Consider the following 18,697-nt stretch of genomic DNA (forward strand, 5'->3'; position numbering starts at 1 on the left):
GTTTCCCTCAACTCAGGGTTAACATACTCACAGTTTGGCTATAACCTACTTTCTGGAACAACCCTGCAAAACAAAACAAGCAAACAAACAAAACAAACAAACACACAAACAAACAAACAAACAAAAAAAGACCCTGGCATGATGTGTCCACGAGGAAGCTGCTGAAAAAGAAGAGTCCTGTCAGGATGAAATGATCTGGAGGTGATTTCTACTGTTCTGGATAATGTGGGTGATGGAATATCTGCCTCCAGAAATAAAGTATAGAATAGTATAGAATAGAATAGAATAGAATAGAATAGAATAGAAATACTTTATTAATCCCTTTGGAGAGTCCTCAGGGAAATCTGGGTACCAGCAGCAATACAACACCAACAGTAAAGCAGGACAAGCACAAGACACAATATATACAGCTACAAAGCAAAATAAAGGCAACGAGCTGCAAGAAAAGCACAAATATAATGCAATAAATAACAATAAGATAAGTTAAATAAAACAATATAAACAAGCATGTAACATGTAAACAAGTACGAAAAAATGGCAGCAGGCGGGGTTTAGTCTTTCTGATAATACATTTAATTGCAGAACTAACGGAATATTTTAATATCACTTTCTTGACTACCCAGACCAGACTCAACAAAGTCTGGATCACTTACCGAACCCTGACTTCCAGACCTGTATTTTGAAGATTCCAACAGGAAGTTCCGCTCTGGAATTCTTCATCTTGCGGCCGCGAGCTTCTCCCCAAGACATTCCTCAAGTGTGAGTTTGTTCCTCCTGTTTTCCCACGTATGCGTGGGCTGGGAGGGGTGGAAACCTGGCTCCAGAAAAACACGGGAAACAAAGACGAAGTGAGGACGGTTCTAACCGAGGAGAGCTGGATGTGTACCGAACTTCCCGCTTTTCAGCTCGGTAACCGGGAGCAGAAAAGAAAGCCTGCTGGAAAACTTCAGGAAAAACCTGCTGGAAACTGAGGAAGAAAAGGTGCAACACGAGCTGACGATGTGGCAAAGATCCTGACTTCAGTACCAGTAAGTTAAATTGATAACTAGCAGGCCGGTCAGGTAACTGTTAACTAGTTAACTAGTACGTAGGCGAGTTAATGGTGGATAACTAGCAGTTAGTGAGTTAACGGTGGATAATCTGGTGAGTTTTAACCAACGTGCTGTGTGTTACAGATGGAGGGAGAGAAGGAGCGATGGAGGCAGCAGGGGGAGGAGAAGGAGAGCAACGAGGCCGAGGACAAGAGGAGTGATGATGAGGCTGGCGATGAAGAGGAGGATGAAGGTTCTGACGGGGCGGTTTGGAAGGAAGGCTGCGACCAGGACAACCTGGGACTTCCCATCATGCACTGGGAGGCTCTGAGCCTCCGCATTGCTGAACTGGAGAAGCAGGAAGAGGAGAAGAAGGCAAAGGTCAGAGGTCACATGGTCTAGATCCAGACTGAGGTCAGAGTCAGGAGACCTAAACTAATGGTGCATTTGGTTTTTCTCGGAGGTCAGAAGTGGGAGTTAGCAGCCATTTTTATTATGTGAAATCGGAACTAGTGTGTCTTTCCTGACTTTCTGAGTCGGATGTCCAACTTCAAGGGGCGTTCTTGTTGCATTTCCGACTGGGAACTCAGGAAATCAGACTTCCGAGTACAAATCAAACACACCATAACCCATCCGTCAGAGGGAAAGCTATGACAAGATGGCTGCAGAAGTTTAGACACCCTTAAACCAAAAGTGTAGATTGAATTCTAACATCCAGTCTATGGAAGCGATTCTGAACCTTATTTCAATTTAAAATGGATTAACAGAAATGCTTTTTTATTTTTTGACTCATAAATAAAATGAATAATAAATAATACAAACTGCATTTTCATTTTATTCTCCAAGACTGCTCATTTGGTAACTTAATTAAAACGATAAAGAAAAGGACATTTAAGATTTAATTTTTCCAACATGCCCCAGCAAACAGGTACCAAAATTCAATTTGAAATGTCAAATTTGAAAATTAAAATGCATTAGCAGAAAGGCTTTTTCATAGGTGCATAATTTGACTCTGACCCGGTGCTGCCAACTTATTGACTTTCTCACTATATTTAGTGAGTTTTCAGACCCCTCTAGCAACTTTAAAAAACGTCTAGCGACTTTTTCTGGTATTTTTGGAGACTGAGGTGAAGGAAGGTAGTTTACTCAGACCCCTCTCATACGAGGCTTGGTCTTCTCGGAGCAGCAGCTGCTGTATTCAGAGCAGACGACGTTCACCTGTTTCATGACTGGAAAAACGAAACGTACAAAGCTGCTGCTGGCTGATCCCCCGTTGGCTTACCATCAGATAGTAATGTCTATTAATGAAGAGTGTGGACAAAAATATTTAAAAGTTAAGTGTTGTGAAATGTGAAAAACTCCTAATTGAAAAACAAAATACACTTAAAAAACTGAATTAAAAAAATAAAGAAAATATTGACAGAATCATTATATTTTATTTTGTTTGATTTATTTTGCTGTTCTAATCATTTTTAGGTTGTCTTTTTTTTTTTTTTTAAATCAATTTTTGCCTTTCCCACGACGTCTCTCTTTATGGCAGCATCCATTACAACTATATGTACTAGGCTGAATATTTAATTAGTGACTTCTAGTGACCTCTAGCGGACAGCCAGTAGCTACTGTTCTTACTGAGGAGTTGGGAACAGTGGTCGGACCGAGTTACTGATCGGGTGCATATCTGACACTGGAACATGAGAGAAGAGTAGAGCTTGAAAGTTGTGGTGGTGCCACACACTGTTAGAAACAGCGGGAAGTGTCCATTATCGCTTTTTAATGGACACCCTCCAGCCAATCGGTATCGAGTATTCACCCAGACCATGGTGTAAAACTCAATAAAGACTAATTAGTGGCTTTTATTGAAAATCTCCTGTAGTTTAATATTCTAAAAACAAATATGACCTAGATTATTCTCAGAATTGGAAAGTTGATTTTGCTGCATTATTACTTTTTCTGTTATGTCAGATTAAAAAAAAAACAACAACTGATTACTCTCTGTGAACAAGCCATCTTGACATGTCAGAGCTCCTTGGTGCTGGATTAGGACGCAGACTGTGACACAGGGTTGTTCTCATTTTCAGGGTGGAGCTCCTGTAGAGAAGGGCAGAAACCCAGTTATCAGGACGGAGGACCGAGGGATGAGAACAGAGAGCTGGGAGGATGGCAACGACGCCTGCAACAGCCACGTCCTGGCAATCACCTCCCGGTACTCACCCACACCTGGAACTCACCACATGTAGACATGTAGACACTGTCTGTCATCTCAGTCAGAAACCTCGTTTTATACACTCAGTTTGAGTTTGATCCCAGATCGATGACTTTATAATGTTAAAGACGAGAGAAGCTGGACGTTCCTTAAAACAGCTGACATGTCATTAAGATGACTAAAACCAGGACCTGGATTTATAAACCAACGCAGACCTGTAAGGGTCTTTGTACACTAAACCTGAATCCACCAGCTGGTTCTTCTCCTGTGTGTAAATACAGTTTGAGTTCTGGCCTGCTGGCTCAGAACAGAGAAATATCAGTGAGTTCTTTATCTCCTCTAATTAACAATGAATCAGTTATTGATCATGTTTATTAGAAATGGACAGGATGGTTCCAGCCCACAGACCCCACTAATACATTTTCCTCCAGTTGTGGCTCCAGTTAAAAGAGAAATAATACATTTACTGTGACCACAGAGAGAAAATCTACCAGACGTCTGACTGCCTCTTTTCTGGGTTAGAACTCTAACTTTATTGGGTCATATGTAGATAATACTGTTATTCTTCTTCTTATTGTTAAAGTTGTTGTTATTGTTCCTTTTATCAGATCACCTGTTAAATTTTCTGGCGTTTATTTATGGTGAATTCTGTCCTCACACTTCATTATGTTTGATGTTGATGTTGTCTCCAGGTGTTTTACTGAGTTTTAATTCTTTAGTGTTGTTAAACACTGTGGAACATTGTTTAGAAAATCATGTATAAATAAAGTTTTAATATGATATAATTATTATTTACTTTCCAATCTTGAAACCCAACATTTAGTATGTTAATTCCTGGAGACGCCATCGTCCTGCAGCTCTTCACTACTTGCTGTCCAAGCTGTTTTATAAGCCCTGACGTTCAATCTGCCATCAGATTTGTTAATGAACACTTTTAGTATGTAGTCATTTTAGCTTAAGCTTTTATTATTTGTCTTGTTGAGCTTTAAGTTTTCTTTTTTTTTTAACAAATAATTTATTTGCAGAACTGATCTGATTTAAATATGTTTTTTAAAAATGTTTTCCTTTTTTTAAATGGTAATTTCTTTTTGAATGTATGTGCTATTTGGTGGCTAACAGGTAACCCCCACTAGGCTAAGCTAAGTTTAATTTCTTATTTGATTTTCAGAGGTTTTTAGAAAACTTCAGGAAACTGATCCTGGTACTTGTACCCAGACAGCAAAAATCTTTGGCCCAGATATGGCCTTGACTTGTAGCATTGACTCCATATGAGTTGGGCAGTCAAAGCTGCACTAGTCACATGACCACCACATGTGGTCCACAAGGAACTGGCTGTAATCTGTCCAGACTGGTTTCTCAAATCTGGCTCACACAACACCTACCATATTAGGCCCACATGTCTACTATCTGGGATAATGTTCCTAGGCCTTGATTGATTTTTAAAATTTGATTCAGGATGGGATGTTTGTGTTGGTGGATTTTGTTTTTAAACTTAGGAAGTTTTAGTGCTAAATGCAGTGAAGGATTTTCCACAGGTGACTCTGGTCTGCTGAGTTTATATGACCTAAACAAAGTAGCAGCAGAACTCTGATTCCATGGTTGGAAAGAAACCAGCAACTGGTTTTATCTTTAACTGTAGTTTTTCTTTAGTCAGAGCTCAGAAAATGTTGGTCCCACCTCTAGTGAAAGTAAACTTTTCCAGAGTGGTTGTTATAAAATGCTCTAACATGATCTGGCTTGGTTAATCTGATGTGGTAGAAACGTGTTCACAGCTGTATTCAGTCTGGTGTTGTCGCCTGTCTTCTAGCCTCCAGACTCAGATGAATCTCCAGCTCTGCTTCATCAACAACAGTGAAAGTGAGGAGGAGGACGATGAGGAGAAGAAAGGGGAAAGCAGTAACTCCTGGGTAACTTCTCCACAGTCCACCGCTGGTAGATGTGAGATGACGGAGCTGTGAAGAAGATATAACTCACTTTCTTCTCCTCTTCACTGACAGAGAACAACTGTTCAGGCTCAGAAGAACCATCAGCATCCTGCCGAGGCCGAGGTGCCAAAACCTAGAGGCTTCAGGGATGCTCTGAGGAATCTCCGAGACCGGCTGAGAGGGGACCAAAAAGCTGTGGTAAGACCAGACTTTCATGGAAAGTCCAGCAGGTCTTGTCTTCGTCTTTCAGTTTAGTTCCAGATCCAGTTTACAGCTGGTTCCACAAACAGCACAGATGTTCTGGATCCTGGATCTGAAGCTCCTGGTCTCAGGTCAGGATCCTGGACCTGAGCTGCAGCCATGTCAGGTTTTCTGTCTGCCTGAATGTACTGACAGCTAGGGCTGGGCAATATATCGAGATTTTCAAATATATTGAGACTTTATCAGATGCAATGTAGAAGAAGGGAACATCGTTTATATCGAGATAGCTTGTTTTGAGTTAAAAGCATCTTTTCTTTTGCATTTTGTACAGCTGTATTTTTGTTATGGTCATTGACAAGTATTTTAATTTATTTTGTTTTAGGAGCATTTAATTTAATATAAAGGTACTTTAATTTCAGTCAGTTGTTTTAATGCATATCTGCTGCTGCTTTAAAAGTATATGTAGCACTGAAGGCTGTAAATTAGAAATGTCGCTTTGGTTACTTGACAAAAAAATATATATATCGAGATATATATCGTATATCATGATTCAGGTAAAAAATATCGAGATATAAGATTTGGTTCATATCGCCCATCCTTAGTGACAGCAGCTGGTTCTGATCTCAGCAGGTTCTGGTTTTAGTCTCAGCTGGATCTGGTCTCAGCTGGTTCCACTCTGAACTGTTACGGTCTCGACTGGTTCTGACTGCAGGTGGTTCCGGTCTTAGCTGGTTCAGATCTCAGCTGGTTCTAGTCTCAGCTGGTTCTGTTCTCAGCTGGGCCGGTCTTAGCTGGTTCTAGAATGAGGTATTTCTGGTCTCCGTTGGTTCTGGTGTAGCCAGTCTGATGAATCATCACTGCAGACCTTTTGTAGGACCAGATCTAGTTTCACTGACTGATTCTAGATGTTTCTTCAGAGGTCCTGAACCAGAAACCAGACCGGATCCTTTATGTAGTGTGTCTGATATGAATGTTTCTGGGTTTAGGTGGACATCAGTGGTTCTTAAAGCATGTCCTCTCCTCAGACTGCAGCTCGTAGACAACCTGTGATCCTGAGGAAACATCTGGATTTCAGGGATCTGCAGAACTTCAGTGTGGAGGACCTGAGTGGACTCTGTTCATCTCTCAGCCAGACCATACAAGGTACCTACTGCTACATCATTTCATCTTCTTCTATAAGGTCCATGTTGATGTTTATATGTATCCCTCAGACCTGAGCTCGGAGCTGGTGAGTCGACTCCACATCAGAGATCAGCTGAGGACGGAGCAGGACGCCATGCTGCTGGAAGTCCAGGACCTTACGTCACTGTGAAGTCTCCTCTTGACCCAGCTGAGGTTCACCAAAACTTCTCAACCAGGGCAGAACATAAAGCTTGTGAGCCTCCTTCTGACAGATTTCAGACCTGGACACTGAGTGGGACGTTGGGTTTAGTTCTTATCTGTGGTGATTTCAGATTAAAACTAGAACCACATGTCACTGAGAACTGGCGTTCAGTTTTTCCACTTCCTGGTTCACAGAAAACACCTGTTGATGAAAATCCATCACCTTTACTCTGAAGGTCCCAGCGTTGGGACTTAGGTCTTACCGTTGGTTCTGTGGTTCCTCTATTGGGTCTAGGGTCCCACGGTTGGTTCTGTGGTTCCACTGTTGGATCTGGGGTCTTGCTGTTGGTTCTGTGGTTCCGCCATTGGGTCTGGGGTTTCGCTGTTGGTTCTGTGGTTCCGCTGTTGGGTCTGGGTTCTCGCCGTTGGTTCTGTGGTTCCACCGTTTGATCTGGGTTCTCACTGTTGGTTCTGTGGTTACGCTGTTAGATCTGGGATTTTGCCATCTGTTCTGTGGTTCTGCCGTTGGACCTGGGGTCTCGCCGTTGGTTCTGTGGTTCCGCCGTTGGATCTGGGGTCTCGCCGTAGGTTCTGTGGTTCCGCCGTTGGGTCTGGGGTCTTGCTGTTGGTTCTGTGGTTCCGCTGTTGGGTCTGGGTTCTCACCGTTGGTTCTGTGATTACGCTGTTAGATCTGGGGTCTCGCTGTTGGTTCTGTGGTTTCGCCGTTGGATCTGGGGTCTCGCCGTAGGTTCTGTGGTTCCGCTGTTGGGTCTGGGTTCTCACCGTTGGTTCTGTGGTTACGCTGTTAGATCTGGGGTCTCGCCATAGGTTCTGTGGTTCCACTGTTGGGTCTGGGTTCTCGCCGTTGGTTCTGTGGTTACGCTGTTAGATCTGGGGTTTCGCCGTTTGTTCTGTGGTTCTGCCGTTGGATCTGGGGTCTCGCCGTAGGTTCTGTGGTTCCACTGTTAGATCTAGGATTTCGCCGTCTGTTCTGTGGTTCCACCGTCGGATATGGGGTCTCACCGTTGGATCTGGGGTTTGCCGTTGGTTCTGTGATTCTGTCGTTGGGTGTTAACATGGATGTTTACGGAAGTCGGTACATGTTTTATTTCCTCCAACCACCGGGTCGGTCTGTATAGCTGAACTTGACGTCTGAACAAAGATGGAGTTTGGATCTGGAAATGGGAAAGTTCTTGGATTTCTATAAAAAGGCAGAGTTGTCAGCTGGAACAGAGGTTTATGGTGATCATCTTGTTTTTGTTGTTGTTAATAGTTCATAAACAAACCAACAAGTGGTAGCTCTGCTGGACTAACCCTGTGTATTTGCTAACCGATGCAGTCCTCCCTCACTGTAAAGGATTACGACAAAGTTTTCTCTGCAGATGAAGAAAGATGGCAGACATGCTGAAGAAAACCTGTTTTTATAAGAGTCAATTTTTAGTAAAAATCTTCCTGACAGTAATTCATCACCAGACATTTATGTTATTCAATGTATATACAGTTACAGTCTTTATATTAATCTAATATTTGGTATTTTTTTATCTCATTCTTTAAAAATGTTGATGCATGTTTCATATGTACAGAAAATAAAATGAAAAGGGATTCAGGACTTCTGTCGGGCTCAATTTATGCACATTGAAAGAGTAAACATTAGTGTTGAGTACCAGGAGGTTACAAATGAGAAGACTTAAACATAATGTCCAAGTAATTTAGTTCATTTATTAGTCTGAACATTTTCTTGGTTGAAGTCTTAAATGACATGTAGACTAAAAACTTATCTACTTTTCTATTTTTCAATTTCATTATAAACAAGAAACACATGGAAGTAACAAACACAAGTTTTCTTTATATTTACCAGGAAGCCTTGCTGAGGTCAAATACGTCTTTTACAAGGCTTTGTATCAGTCCCTGTACTGCCTGAGACTGCAGTAACAACTTAGTGAACAGCAGATGGCAGCAGGCCGCACAACAAAAACTGAAAAACCAGATAGTGAGCACTTTGATTTAGTCTGTTTCCAAATCCCAGATGTTCTCTCTGCTTCGTCTACACTGTGTTGACCACACATCCAAATTGTGCTGAACTCATCAGATCTTTTTTTAAGATACTTTATTGACATCATACAAGAATGAATAATGAAATTAGAGTGACCTGTCAGGATCTGATTAAAATAAGCCTGTTCATTTACAAATTTTCGTGATTAATATTTTTCTGCTGGCCTTCCTCTTTATCAGGCTATGGTTTGTTACCCAATAAGAAAAATAAGAGGTTTGTTTTTTCTTTTTTGAAAAGGAAAAACAAACCTCCTGAAAGAAGACAGACCCAGTATAATGGTTGCCAGCCTCTCCATGATCAATTTATCACAACTCACAGCTAGTTGTGTGTAATCCAGGAAGTCACCAATTTAGAGAAGCTAACCGTTTTCTAATGCTTATGGACCTCTGGGATGATAGATGATCTAGTGAGAAGCAGGAATTAGTGATCCATTTAGATGTTCTACTCAGGTAGAATGAGTCTTCTTCTCATTTACTGCCGCTGGCTGATCATTGATCAGATCATTAGCTGGTATCTGGATGGTTAAAACCTCCCGGTACATGCATGTAACCACAGCTGGGTACTCTATGTACTCACATTTTAGTCCCTTTCACTGTACTGTAGGAATGTGGTACTTCTTCTTGATGGTGTGGTCTTCACATTTATAGCTTTTATTTCTAAAGTTATTTAACTTAATAAGCTTTAATAATGTTGGTTCTTTCCAGTTCGACTCAACTGAAACAAGGAGACATAATGAGATGAAACTGCAGGATTCTATATGCTGACATTTAAATGCTCAGACAACAAAAATTAGGATGCCATACATTAGATTGTTTTTCTTTAATTGATAAAAGTGAAGTGTGATAGAGGTTTCTGACTTTGTGTTGTCAAGAGGATCAGCCTTCATTACAAAACAAGGAGCTGAGCTTAACAGGTGACAAAAACAGGTGAAGTGTGGAGGAATAGGATGACATGTGGTTAAAGACGGGGAGGGACTGGATCACCATAGAAACGGCTGTGAGTGGTCAAAGCAGGAGAATGAGCTGAAAGGTGTCACTGATCAGCCCGTTCCAGCTGCAATTAGCCGAGCGGAAAGCTGCTGTCCAGGACGCCGTCTAGCTCAACTTAACGCCCGCCTCATTTTCTGCTTTTGGGAGTTTTTACCTGCTGATTTTCTGCAGGGCAACAGATGGACCAGGAGTCATACGGAGCAGAAGCCACGACTGGCTCAGGTAATCTTTGTCTAACCAGATTGCAGTGATGCAGGTATTTATGAGTTTGATGCAGTTCCATTTACTCTGAACCAATACTGATATATGGAGACGTCAGAGCTGTGCTTTTAGCTTCAGAACATCTGCCAGTGCACTAAAATAGACGGCTTTTAAGCATCCAGCGAAGAAATGGTTCTAAAAGAAAGTGTAAAAACTCTTCCTGGGCCTGAACTGATTGGCTCCTCTTTATTAGGGCTAAATCTAGTCTGGAAGATCAATTTCTTCAGAAAGAATCTCAGAAATGACCGAGGTGGTGACGAGGAGGCTGTTAAATAGTCACCGACAAGGCCTCAAACCTGCCAGAAATCTGAGTCTGACTTCACTTTCAGAAGACATGTCAGCAGTGGACTTCATTCTGGTCGTTGGAAGACTGAGAACAGATCTGTACAAAAAACGCTTGAAGAAACACAGAGACACTGAGTTCGAGTTAACTGGAAGACTAACGAGTTAACCAGTTTGTTTTCACCAGTCAGAACAGGAACAAACAGCAGCGCTGCCTGCGAGGAATCAGGAAGCCTTTGGGTTCTGATTCAAACCGATCCATGGGTTTCTCAGGTCATTGAAACCTGGAGACACCTTGTTGGCAGAAATCAGGTTGAACAGCAAAAAAAAAAAAAAAAGACCCTTAAACCCTGTCCACATTTTCAGAAAAAAAAACACCCAGAAAGACATACCCAAAGTAAATGAAGAATAGCTTCGGGTTCAGATGCATGTTCTTTGTGTCTGGGGACATTTAGGGACCTCTGAGAATGGATTCCCAGTGTCAAAAATGTTGTGTCTACTACTATGCCTGAGTAAATTACAATAAATCCAAGGAGAAATGTGAAATTCCTATCCTCGCCTGTTTTTTTATTTTATTTTATTTTATTCTACTTGACAGAGAAAAACACCATGCGAACAATAATTCCATCCACACCGATAACTTTATCACCTGCAGAAACAAAAGTAAGATAAAACTTTAATAATCCCACAACGGGGAAATTTGTGTGTTACTACAGCTCAACTAAAGAAAAACAGAGTAAAATAAGGAGATAAACTATAAAATGCTAATATTAAATACAATAAACTAAAAACTTTATACCACAGTAACCAGTGTTCTGTGTACAAACATACACAGTGTGCATTATGGGGAAGGGTTATGGAAATGTGCAATTAGGTAATATCTGTCTATATGTATGGAAATATGTACCAGATTTGATAGAATTAGAGCAAAATGGCAAAGGCTGGATTTACTATGATATAAAACCTCTGTTTCCTCTGTCTTAAACATATCACATTTAACCTAAAAAAGATGCACTAAAATACACTTTAGCTCTTGTTTTGTGAGCATTTGGGGTAAACTTTAGAGCAACAGTTGAAACTAAGCTCCACAATGTTTTATTGTAGGTAATTATGTCTGTAAAATTTCCGGCTGTTATAGGGCCTGACCGAGCTTAATGTATGAGGAAGATGTAAAAATGTCAGGTACAGTCGATCTGTAGTTGTTTTATGGAATCACTCACAGACTAAAGACTGCTAACTTATTAAGATTAACTAGCAGTTGAGCCTGTTTCTAACCAGATCTCAGGGCTACACTGTGAAAGTGCTGATCCTCTGTAAACTGATGAGTCTGTGACAGGCTGCAGGATGAAGCGCTGACACATTTTATTGTGTTGTCGTATCATAAATATGTCCAGGTGAAACGTTAGCCTGGAGGCTGTGCATTAACATATATCATGTTACTATTTATAACCACTCTGTAAAAGAGCAGCAGATCTTTGAGGCAGTGATAAAGCAGCTGTATGGGTGAAGGACGGCTTACACCTGCCCCTGTGCTGATCTGAATATGCAGAGCTGCAGCTGATGTTCCTCACTGGATCCAGGCCAGTTAATGTTGATGCTGCAGCTCATCATGTGACCGAAGATGGCATTACAATGACAGCGCTGAGGCTGTAAGAGGGATGCATGGACAGAGCCTGGGGAAGTATGGTTACTTATTGCTGAGTTAATGAGGCAAGAAGGGACTGAATCAGCAACATACCCTTGTACACAGGAAGGCAAACAAGCACTAGGAATCAGCAGCATGCAACAGGAGGTCAAACAGACTAAGCAAAGACTTAAAGAGGGGGGAGGTGGTCTGAAAGCACTGGCTCTTTCCATTCCTTACCCTCAGTATGATCCCAGAAAAAAGATCTATAAATTTTATGAAGAGAATTTAGCCCCAGCATGTACGCGCTCAGAAAACTAATCAAATCAATTTTTATTTGTAAAGTTGTTTTCATGACAAAAAGCAACACAAAGTGCTTTTCATATATGCATAATAATAATAATAATAATAATAATATTAAAACAAGCCTTTAAAGAACCTAATCGGATTAGGCTGATACTGTTTTCTCACTTATCAAGTCTCTATTTTTTTTATTTAATGTATTTATTTAATGTATTTAATGTATTATATTCCAATGACCTCATGGGTACTACATACTGATCATGTCTGACATATTACACTTTGAATGCTGACTGGTGTCTGTGGTAAGCTGCAAATGAAAAAACAAATAATAAAATATAATGGGATAAGTAAAGTTTTCTGAATAAAGTTTTTTGAATCTGAATATATAGATAATATGTGGTTTTCCTCAGAAGGGTCACGTGATGTTTAAAGTACCTCATTGTACTTTTAGGCGTACAAAAGATTGTTGCTGGGGGTGGGACCCTCAGAGGCATTGCTGTTGCACCCCGAAAAGTGGGCACTGTGGGGTTCAGCATCTTGTTCAAGGAAAGTGTGGAAGAAGTGAAGACCAAAGAAGTGAGCACTGGTCTACATGAAAACCAGGGGTCTCCTGGTTCAGTTCTCTTCCAATGTGAAAGCAAACAGAGCATACAGTGAAGCAAAGAGAGGAAGTGATGTAGACCAACATGCTGGATATCTGGGTGCCTCCCCTGCTGCTCACACTGGACAGATTCCGGTGAAAACTGGATTAGGGGCCTCATTTATAAAACTGTGCGTAGCAAAGATGGCTACAGGGGGTGTATGTAGGGAAAAAAGTAAATACAGCACACAAAAACTTTCTGAATTCTAAAAGAGTGCACCCGCACATCCCACGCCTGTTTCTGTTTATAAATCAGAATCAGCTCTGAAGTTGGTACATGTGAGGGAGCGCATTGCTCCGCCCTTACGGTGGCTATAGAAGGTCAGGTGAACGCCTATAATAAATATTCATCTATATCATTTGTATGATGGCTCAGGAGGGGAAAAGAGGGAAGAAGCAGATTTTTTCAGAATGTGAGACTGAGATCTTGATGGACCATGAAGAAAAATGTAAAAATGTTTTGTTTGGACAACATAGTCATCACCAGGTTCAGAAAGGCAGAATAGTGGCAGCAGGTGACAGATGCTGTCAACAGCATGTCATTGGGGAAGACACGCCTGAGGCACCAGGTGATGCGGGTAGTTTAGTCTTTTGTTTTAATTTATAAAATATATATGTGCAGATACAACTGAGATTGCTACCAGTTTATGTAGTGTTAAATAATTTTTCTTTATAGTTCCTGGGTGTTCCAGCTGGGTCGGCGTTGCTGCAGCTGTGGTTGGAGAGAGTGAGGTCAGAGACTCCACACAGCTGGTGTCATGCTGAAAAAGCACCCCTGCCATGAAAAACAACCCCCCCCCCTCAAGGAGCTCAGTAACAGCATCTCACCTGTAGATGGTGTGTATTCATTATTACCCTAGGAACTTACCTAAAGCCTGAACTAACCTGATGGATATATATATATATATATATATATATTACAGAGAAAACAAAAGTCAGACAGTAATGCTTAAATGGTCTATATATGTTCATACAGAAATAACAGGACCAACAGGGACAGATTTACTGGGGGGAGTTTATATATTTATGAATAAAGATGCACATTCGATATTAATTCTTAATTAATTAAGAGTGCACGCTTGGGGCAAAAACATTAGGAATTTCAGGAAAAAGGGAAATGATATTAATAAGAACCTCAACCACTAAAATATGTTCTGTCATTGTGAAACAAAAAGTATGTCTTAAAATACATCCAGCTAAATAAGATGGACAGTCTGCTGCCAGCATGTAGCATGTAGCTGCAGTCCTTCATTCTAGCAGAGCGGGATGCAGACTGGAGGCTGGAGGTCTAGAAGTGATGCAACGCTAATGAAACACACAAGGAGGATTTCCTTTTATTCATTTATTCTTATACAATGCTTTTTTAACTGTTGTCCCAATTTCTGTCCAGACAGTCTTTATTTCCCGTGACTCCTTGTCCACCTGGTTAATAGCGGTGATTGTGTCCCTCTGCACCACCCACCCAAGCAACTGGAAAGAACTATTATTTCACACTAAATAAACTGCTACCAATCTCAGATGTATCTGGCCATATTTATTTTATAAATTAAAAACAAATTACTAAATTACTGGCATCAGTTCTGTCATTTAGCAGACGTTTTTTTCCAAAGTGATTCACCAATGTAGGATTCACTGTTCGGTCTCCCACATGGCAGATGCATGCTCTACCGACTGAGATAACCAGCCGCATGTTCCGATGCCTCAGGCGTGTCTTGTGTTTTGACACTGTGATGACAGCATCTGCCTTCTGCTGCCACTATTCTGCCTTTCTGACACAAGTAATGCCCACGCCGTGCCCACCAATAAAACATTTTTACTTTTCTCGATGTGGTCAGGATCTCAGTCTCACACCCAAAAATCCACTGTTCCCCTCTTTTTCATGGAAATGATGTGATGAATATGTATGACAGGGGTTCACCTGACCATTTATAGCCAGCATGTGGGCGTGGGAAGGCGTTCCCTCATGTATGCCCGCTTTAGATTTGAGTGTGATTTATGAACGGAAACAGGCGCAGCATGTGCTTTTTGCGCCGTAGATGCCACCTGTAGTTTGCTTTGCTAGGCAGAGTTTTATAAATAAGGCCCCTGGTCCTCAGAGGAAGTCCTGCAGGTGCAGGACACAATCAACACTAATAACAAGGTGGCAAAGAAGTTGTGGGAAATAAAGAACATCTGAACAGAAACTGAGACAACAGCTAAAAAAAACATTGTGAAAAGATAATAAATAAATAAATTAAAACTACTTCACCTCTTTTGTGTTTCATAAGCATTGTATCACTTCTCGACTCTCCAACCTCCAGTCTGCTTCCCACTCCAGAATAAATGACTGAAACTTGCTTTTCATGTTCTTTCTCTGTCTAGTACATGTTGAAATGACTTCTTCAGAATGACATTTGCAAGACACCATAACTGGTACTTTTATTAGCTTCCTAAAGCCCTTGTTTTCAACAACAGAATATGGGTGCATATCCTAATGAAGCCTGCAATCGCCTCAGTCATTGTGGACCCACGTCAATGAGCCAAAACATTTTTTTTTAAATTTCCATTTTAAACTATTTACATTTTTCCAGTTTTTCTTCCAGCTGTTTATTTGATATTTATAGTTATTTATGCTACTATTTACCTTCTATCCTCACAAAACCAACTCCAACTCAACTGGTTTTTGGCACCACCATGCATCAAAAACGTCTTCTTGGCTTTATTCCAGCCATAGAGTACCATTGTTTTTGTTCTTTTCAGACACACGTAGAACTTTCTGCTCACTTGTTGATCTTTAGCTGCTCCTGATTGGACATTGCTGTCAATTTAGGCTCTCTTATTGGTGGAATTATTGTGGACCCAGGTCAATGAGTCACAACATTGCTGAGCAACATGTTGAATCACATATGTTTTGGACGTTTAGAGAATGAAAATGCTTTGGGAATGACAACAGATCTAATTTCCAATTTGCAATTTCCCTCTGGGATTTCTTTCTTTTTTTTTTTTGTAATTTAATTTCATTCTAATTCATTGTTCCTATTGCTGCAACTTTAGTGCAGTCAACAGTGCACACTTTATTATTTATGTTTAAGCCATATACAAAAACAAAAAACAATTGCACATTTTTGCTGCACAAATAACAAAAAAAAACTTAAAATTGTCTAATTGTACACACACATCATCATCATCATGTGTCTTATCCTCTGTGATCAGCTGATCACCATCTTCTCCAGCATCAGCTGTTCTCTTCATGGTCTGTAGCTCTCCAGGGTCTGCATCCTGGTGGACTCCATCTCTGCTGCTTGCAGCGTCTCTTTCCTCAGCTGATCCGTCTTCTTCGTCTTGCAGAGCGTGCAGCGTTTGTGGGTGTAACTGATGTGTGTCCTAGAAGCAGGGATGGTGCCCAATCTGAGCCAGCCACATTTCTTAAGCTGGTTGACCTGCAATTACATATTTGGTGTTATTAAAAAACTAGTTAACACTGGATGCTTCCATTACATTTCACAATCTTAACCACTTAATCGAACCAGTTATCCATTTAAACCTTTAAACCTTTAAAATCATTCACTCTGTGACGTTTTATTTAAAGATGATTAAACAAAATAAACACTGATCAAACACAAACAGATGAACCCATTTCTATTTCCTTCCCTCTTTGCCTGTAGTTTACAAGTGAAGTTAGCCAATGTTAATATATAGCGACTTTAAAAAGCCAAATAAAGTATATTCATTAACATTACTTACACAATAAAAACAACAGCAACAACAAAAAACTCTCCTACTTGCCTTTATGAAAATGCTGAGAGCAAACACACATGAAGGGAGATGGTGTTGAAAGTGTTGTCCTTCCCTCATCGCTATCCCGAGACCGGTTAGGGAAACCGGACAGAGCTGCAAATTGCATTGTTTTGCTTGTCTGTTCTCGCTCAGTGTAGGAAAAGTTAATGTTACACTGTGACAAACCATTAAAGTCATCTAAAGCTGGATTTAGAACAGCGTGGCATCTGTGTGCAGTCAGTTACGTCGAAGCTGAAGCTGGTGAGTTTGCTCTCGCACTCGAGTGTAGGAGTGTTGCAGTTTCTCCTCCTAATCTGAAGGTGGCAGCGTGGGTGGTATCGGCCAGTAAACTCACCAGGTCAGAGTTCTTTTGATGGTTCACTTCAGTTCCGCGATGTATTTTCTGTTTTAAAGCAACAGTAACATCCTGTATGGTTCAGGATCAATTCAATCAGCCGCTCAAGGGTGCTGTTTTTAAAAACATAAATTCAGTGAGAGAATCCAGAAATCCAGAAACTCAGTATTCCAAATTGGGAGTACATCCGCATAACCATCTGCATAGAAGGGGTGCGCGTCGGGCCTCCATGGAGCTATGCAGTGCCTACAGCAGTGACACAGGCGCCACACGAGTGTATATCCCCCTTAAGCTCCACCCTCTGACAGAAGTGTGTTAATGTGTGTTAGCATTGGGACAATGGATTCCAAAGTTGCATGGTTAAAAATTTCACCCCTCTTCTAACATAATAAGTGAACCTCATCCCTCCTTCATACCTGGTGCATGTGTGGCATGTTACAGCTGCGCCATGTCCTTCGCTACTATTTGCGGCCATTTTAGTCAATGGTTTGGTTTCCACTGGGTGCACCACAGCATGTATTAGAAGCATCCCAGAAGCGCATTGTCGGCGCTCCACTAAATTTACGCACCAAGACTATTTTTGGTGCTTCACGCACCCAGAATGTGTCAAATTCCACAGTTCAGATAGGGGCAGACAGGAAATCAGACAAGGGAGCAGTGTTAAAAGCTTCTGGTATTTTTTAAAATAAAAGCCCCCGTGCAGATTTGCACTGCTGAACCATGTAAACATTACTTGTTTAACCAGTCAGGGGGTGTCTGTGTTTGTTTTTTTATTTTTATTTTTTTGTCATCATAGACAATGAGACGTTTATCCTGGAAGCGGAGAATCACAAGATTCTCCACTCCTCCTGTGATTTTGTGATCTCGTGAATCCTGCTAGGTCAGGGATCTCCAACTCCAGTCCTTGTGAGCTACTGTCCTGCAGATTTTGGATTCTACCCTGATGCAACACACCTGATTCAAATCACTGGGCCATTAACAGGCTTTTGCAGAATTGTGTTGTAGCAGAGACATCTAAAACCTGCAGGACAGTAGCTCACGAGGACAGGAGTTTGAGACCCCTGTGCTAGGTGGACTGCATTCACTGGTACCCCATACCTGACACTCTCCCAGTAAAAACTGCCACGGAGGTCGGAACAAAACCGTGGTGTAAAGGAGGGGTTACATAGCCAGGATCACGGAGGTCACCATTGTTGATAGCTATCAAAATGTGTGACTTTACTGTACCTGCATTATAATGAACTCAGACTTAAATACAAGTATTGCCAAGTATTCTAAGACATACATGCAGAGAAATGTACACTGTTGCCCTGCTGTGTTCACAGATTCTGATGGGTCACAGATTTTGGTGTAACACTGTCATGGTGAGGAATTAATATTCCAACACAAACGCGCTCACATGGGTGCTGAGCCTCTAAAAACTCTTTGTAAAGCAGACCTCCTCCAAGCCATTTTAATTGTTTTTTGATTGTTTTTGGATCCAGGCGGTGATCCGGATCACCCCCAAATTAATTCACTTGTTCCTTATTTCATTTCTGACATTTCCTGAAAATCTAACCAAAATCCGTCTATAACCTTTTGAGTTATGTTACTAACAAACAAACTGACAGAAGTGTGTACGCTTTGGTGGCGGTTAAAAATAAAAAAGGAAAGTGAGGAAGTTCTCTGCCCGAAACGTCTGCGTTGTAATAAAGTGAAATTGAGTGATCAGAGTGGTGTCTGTTCATATTGTCTGATTAATTAATATTGCA

The 18,697-nt window shown here is 41.0% G+C and overlaps 1 protein-coding gene across 11 annotated transcripts; it reads left to right on the forward strand.

The window, feature by feature from the left end:
- The first annotated feature begins 686 nt into the window (after positions 1–686).
- Positions 687–8,290, forward strand: si:dkey-6n21.12 (schwannomin-interacting protein 1). Of its 11 annotated transcripts, none has more exons than XR_006010189.1 (8): positions 687–1,028; positions 1,176–1,412; positions 3,110–3,234; positions 5,042–5,141; positions 5,232–5,357; positions 6,386–6,503; positions 6,572–7,452; positions 7,493–8,290. XR_006010189.1 is itself a non-coding variant. In XM_041984882.1 (7 exons), the coding sequence occupies exons 2-7, from the start codon at positions 1,176–1,178 to the stop codon at positions 6,670–6,672; spliced, it is 807 nt and encodes a 268-aa protein (XP_041840816.1). In that variant the 5' UTR covers positions 687–1,028; the 3' UTR covers positions 6,673–8,290. The 11 variants fall into 11 exon arrangements, 1 of the variants encoding a protein (XP_041840816.1); XR_006010192.1 differs by having other exon boundaries at positions 7,573–8,290; XR_006010193.1 differs by having other exon boundaries at positions 6,572–7,351; positions 7,512–8,290.
- Positions 8,291–18,697: the final 10,407 nt, after the last annotated feature.

Source organism: Melanotaenia boesemani, chromosome 5 (genome assembly GCF_017639745.1).
Source record: "Melanotaenia boesemani isolate fMelBoe1 chromosome 5, fMelBoe1.pri, whole genome shotgun sequence".
In the NCBI taxonomy this organism is placed as follows: Eukaryota; Metazoa; Chordata; class Actinopteri; order Atheriniformes; family Melanotaeniidae; genus Melanotaenia; species Melanotaenia boesemani.

Coding starts and splice junctions, on each gene's coding strand:
- si:dkey-6n21.12 (XM_041984882.1), top strand. CDS start 1,176: ATGGAGGGAGAGAAGGAGCGATGGAGGCAGCAGGGGGAGGAGAAGGAG. Junction 3,235..5,041: donor GTCCTGGCAATCACCTCCCG/GTACTCACCCAC, acceptor CCTGTCTTCTAG/CCTCCAGACTCAGATGAATC. Junction 5,142..5,231: donor GGGAAAGCAGTAACTCCTGG/GTAACTTCTCCA, acceptor CTTCACTGACAG/AGAACAACTGTTCAGGCTCA.